Source organism: Palaemon carinicauda, chromosome 41 (assembly GCF_036898095.1).
Source record: "Palaemon carinicauda isolate YSFRI2023 chromosome 41, ASM3689809v2, whole genome shotgun sequence".
Lineage (NCBI taxonomy): Eukaryota > Metazoa > Arthropoda > Malacostraca > Decapoda > Palaemonidae > Palaemon > Palaemon carinicauda.
Genome location: NC_090765.1, coordinates 50,066,267 through 50,071,266, shown reverse-complemented (window position 1 = coordinate 50,071,266; position 5,000 = coordinate 50,066,267). Strand labels below are relative to the sequence as shown.

At 37.1% G+C, this 5,000-nt stretch overlaps 1 protein-coding gene across 1 annotated transcript in view; it reads right to left on the bottom strand.

Moving 5' to 3' along the window:
• Positions 1–5,000, bottom strand: part of LOC137632318 (uncharacterized) — a 49,573-nt gene that overhangs the window by 1,601 nt on the left and 42,972 nt on the right. The window contains exon 11 of the mRNA XM_068364234.1: positions 4,675–5,000. This exon is cut by the window's right edge and continues 21 nt beyond it. Coding sequence (XP_068220335.1) covers positions 4,675–5,000 — 326 coding nt within the window. The remainder of the gene's footprint in view (positions 1–4,674) is intronic.

The following is a 5,000-nucleotide window of genomic DNA, read 5'->3' as shown; positions in this document are numbered from 1 at the left end:
TGGGGTCTCTGAGGCATTATCCGCCTTTGTGCGTTTTGTGATTAAGGGAAGAGAGCAGGTATGTGCCTCCGTGGTGGGGTCAGTCACTGAGGCACAAAACAGCTGTTTATTTCTTTCCCTATTTTTGGGTCTGTATTAGACGTGGTAAAAATTGAAGAAGTGGTGACTCAAGTTGAGAACAGAACTCATACCGATGTCTTGAGGCCTGTTTCTAGAAATGCTCAATTTTCTCCATTTGAATCAAATGCTTCAACCCAAGAATTTCCCACAAGGAGTCCCTTTAATTCGACGGATATATGATCAGAAATCTGTTATAGTAGACCTTTTGGGAGGGTTACTAACAAAACTTGAAAACCTTATTGGAGAATGGGATGATGGTCCTTCCCAATGAATTCCAGTAGTGGAAAGACTTTCCCACTTCTTCCCCATTTGGGAAAGATTCCATCCCAGTCCGTGGGTGCTAGCCATGTTAAAAAATGGTCACCAAATTCCTCCAACCTCTAATCCTCCCTTATTAAGGGAGTCAGTTCTGTATCTGAACTATCTAGCCAAAGCAGATGTTACTATAAGTTGTGAACTTTCTAGGGAAAGATGTGATAGAAGACATCAAAAACCTCTCCTTTGACTTTTACGTGTTATTGTGTCCACCAAAAAGCTCATGTGACTTGAGGTCAGTTCAAGATGTCACAGTCCCCAACATGTTCACAGTGCTCACAAAGTTTTTGATAGAAACGCCCTCAACAGTTCTTGGGGCGATCAAGCAAAAAGATTGTATGTTTTCAGTATACTTCTTGGATGCATATTTTCACATTTTGATTCATCTCACTTCAAGGAAATACTTTCATTTTGTCAATGGGTCAAAGGTTTACCAATTCAAGTGCCTGTGGTTTGGGGTCAGAAATACATCCAATAGCTCCAGAATGAGTATAAAAGTCAGACATAAAAATACATCCAGTGGTGCTTAAAGGTTGATTAATAACCATTATGGTTGTTTTAACTGAGGTAAATCACAGTGCAATAAATTTCCTGATTAATGTCATTCCTTGGAGTGTACAAGTAAAGAAGGGCTATTGTGCCTTGGTGTCAATTCTACTTATGTTTGTGATGTAAACCTTTCAATGAAAACTGCCTAGATTTGGTAGTAAAGAATACCTAGAATTAATTTCTGAATTTTGAGTCTCAATTTTTTTAGATACAGCATATGTGTTGGTGTAAATGGATGGACCTTTTCTCTCTTATCAAAATTCTAATCCAGAGAATAGCATAAGTTATCATGACTTATCATTCATATGTAAATCTAACTGTGGGGCTATGGTGAAAATCTTCCCTGAAAAAAAAAATGTTTTAATATAAGATATCTAATTTAATCCTGATGTTTGCAAAGCAATATAACTGGTTTGGGTAAAGTTATGTTTTTTTGTAATGCTCTTAATACCATCAAGTCTATTTGATTTATTCTTATGCCACACTAATATTGATATTAATCCCTTAGTGGTAATGTAGGAGTAGAACATGAAATTAGTGATTTATTGATGCTTCCGGTGACACTGAAAGATGGGCTACATTACACAGCTGCTGGTATAACACTCTTGAATAACTGAAGCTGGTGTTATTCAGTTTTCTTCAGAACTTTTCACTGATTAAGGCTAATGGGACACATCTGTAGTGAGATATTGGGAAGATTGTTAATCACAGTTTCTAGCTGTCAGTTTTCTATGAATGTTGTTTAAGGTTTGAATGTCTTGAAGACCAACCATGAATATATATGATCAGTGCCCAAGTCAGTTCTCTACCCAAGCTAGGACCAGGAAGGGCCAGGTAATGGTTGCTGATGACTCAGCATGTAGACCTATAGGCTTCCCCAAACCCTGATCTGCAGCTCACGGGACAATGTGGCTGTGAACTCTTATGAAATAATTTTCATGTGAGTAGGGGTAGTACTTGAAAATTGCAGGTATGAAAAAAACAAATGTGATGTAATGTTTCACATCTCCCTTTTTCTTTCCTTTTCTCCATCTCTCCCCATCCCTAGTCTTTTAGTTGATGCAAGTGAGTGGCCTCTGGACTTGTAACTCCAGTCTACTATGATTAGATATTGGTATAGGTTACAGAGGCTTCCTAATTCACTGTCCTCTGAAACTGCCAATAGAGAGAATTTCTTCTCTTGCTGTGAGGCTCACTCTACATCCTCAGAGTCTTATGGATTCAGAGTGAAAGTAATGCTAAATAACCTGAATCTTTCCAGGAGAAGGGTACTACCTGTTAGGCTATCAGTCACCCCTCCCTGGAAACTTCCAGAGATCTCTCTCTCTCTCTCTGTAATTATTATAATGGCTCTAAAGGCAACATGATAATGGAAGGAATGTGGTCCACAATTTTAGAATATGCTGAACAACACGGATAGTAGATTTATATTTACAGACGGCTCCAAATCCAGTGCTGGCATTGGGTTTGGGGTGTAAAATTCTTGTTTTAGTTGTAAATGTGCGCTCCCTTTAACATCCTCTATCTTTACAGTAGAGCTGTATGGCATCCTGACTGCTATTGAAAAAATAGCAGTAATGAAAGAGGGTAATTGTTGCATTGCCGGTAAAGAAGTTAAGTTTTGTTGGGTCCCAGCTCATGTGGGTGTGCCTGGTAATAAAGTGGCAGACTAATTAGCAAAAGAGGCAGCAGACAAATTACTTCGTGGAAGATACGGTATCTTCTTCCTAGTAATTTCTTTGCCTGATATAAAAAAGTCTTGGTGATGTTTAGGAATGCTACTGAAATTCTGTTGATCAGAATAAGATGAAGGAAGTAACAAATGCTATATGTCCAGGGAAGTATGAAAATATGCAAAGAAGGTTGGAGACTGTCCTCTGTCATCTTAGAATTGGCCACACATGTTTGACTCACGAGTTTCTGATGACTAGCAGATGTCAGCCATTTTGTGATGATTGTTTGGTTCCTCTGACTGTGAGGCATTTTCTTTTTTAATGTCCCAGTCTTGTGGGTATCAGGGAACAATTCCTGTCTGAAGCTTGTGGTGAAGCTAACAGATACATCCTCACCAAGATTCTTAGAGGGGACATTTTTTAAGATGCCAGTGGCATTTTTAAATTCATATTGGAAGCTGGCCTTCTTACTCATTTTTATATTTATAAAATCTTAAAAGTTTCATTAAGTCAATCTCTGTTTTATGTTAGTTATTTAACTTAATTATTAATTGTTAATTAAGCATACCTAAATTGGCATCAATGGCCACTGATGATGCCAGATACAGTAATCACAAATCATTCATTCATTCATTCATTCTCCGTCTCTCAAGAGGACTCAACATGTCTAAAATTGTTCGTTAGAACTTTCCCATGCATTTATTTTACAGATTCTTATGTAAATGTTTCTTTCCCATCTCGTTTGACCACATTTTGGGTTTAAACTCCATTTTACCATTAGGTGTGATGTTCCTTGGAAATTCTTTAGTAGTTCTATAAAATTGTTGGTTAAGTTGTATTTAATTAATATCCTCCTTGGATTTGGTTTCTTGCAAATGACTCAAAAAGTCCTCCCCAAATTAATACCTTGTCTTATCTATTTCATCAAAGGTAGTATGATAGGCTGGACAGTAAACAGACAAGGAAACTGTGTTACAGCTATACTTAGACATGGTGGTCTTGTCAGGTTTCCTCTGTATTATATGGACACAAGGTTAAGGCTGGGCATTCTCTGAGTCAAGCCCTAGATCTCATTGGCTTACTGCTTGCATGTCCATATTTTGCTCTTCATCTGTCAAGGTGTGAACCTCAATTTGAACTTCAATGTTGTCCTGATTTTTATTAAACACAAATACAAGTTTCCTTGTACAGTATATGTACTTTAAAATGATAATTTTTATTCAAATATAGTTTATTTTAACTTTGTCCTTGAATGAATAAACAAATTTTTATTTTCACAAATGGATTTATCTATACATTTTTTTTTTTTTTTTATAAAATGACACTATTCATAATTATTTCATATTTTGTAAAAAGGGAGTAATTTTAGACATTATATATGGTAATAGCTTGGAACTATCTGTTTACTCACTGAAACCTGAACCAACTTTATACTGATACTCCCTTTTAATTTTTTTCTGTGCATACTTTGTAATAGAAATTAGTTCTAATTGAATAGCATTGCTGATGAAGAATAGCAGTTACCGAAAGAGTCGATGTACTTTTATTGCATAGCTACAAGACCCCTCAAGGTTTGACAGAATCTTTTGGTCTTTAAAAGGTTGGAACAAATCTAGTCCAGCTAGCTAAGTCCCCTATGCCGAAACATTCTACAGTGAAATTTCTGGAACTTCAATTTGTAAGGTTTGGTGGTGAACTAGTTTCACTTCCCGTGAGAGGCTGGGAGATTGGTTCTGATTTCTTGAGGTTCTCGGATATTCTTTGTACACTGCCTTTGCTTGAGCACCTAATTGATGTTGGCATCGATGACCTTTGGTGTTGTGATGCCAGAGGATGTAAATTAGGTGCAGTCAATTATCATCATCATTCACCATGGTTTTGTTATCTTGTTTAACTACATGCCAACACCATCCACTATCCACTTACCAGTATTGTAATAGGGATTCTAATTAATTTGTGGATGCATAGATTAAACTAATGTGCTTATGATAATAGTAAAATTTTAGAATTTACTTACTTGATAGCCGTCCCCCAGTATATGCCATTGAAAACTAGGAAGAGAGCAGGAATGAATAACCTGCTCTTACTCATCATAGACTTATTGACTTTTGGAGATTGAACTTGGGAGTTTGATCCCCTTTGAAACGGAGAGTAATCTGGAAGAGCAGAAGGCTCGAGTGGTGCGTTCCAGTTTCTTGTGGATGGTATGTTGCCAAGCCCGTGTACTCCTGCAACTCTAATTTTGATTCCTTCTACTTGCCCCTCAGGTTTGCAGCAGCTGAGTATACCTGTTGCACATCTAGATTCATCTCTAGTAAAGCCATTTTTCTTTGCACTTGCTGG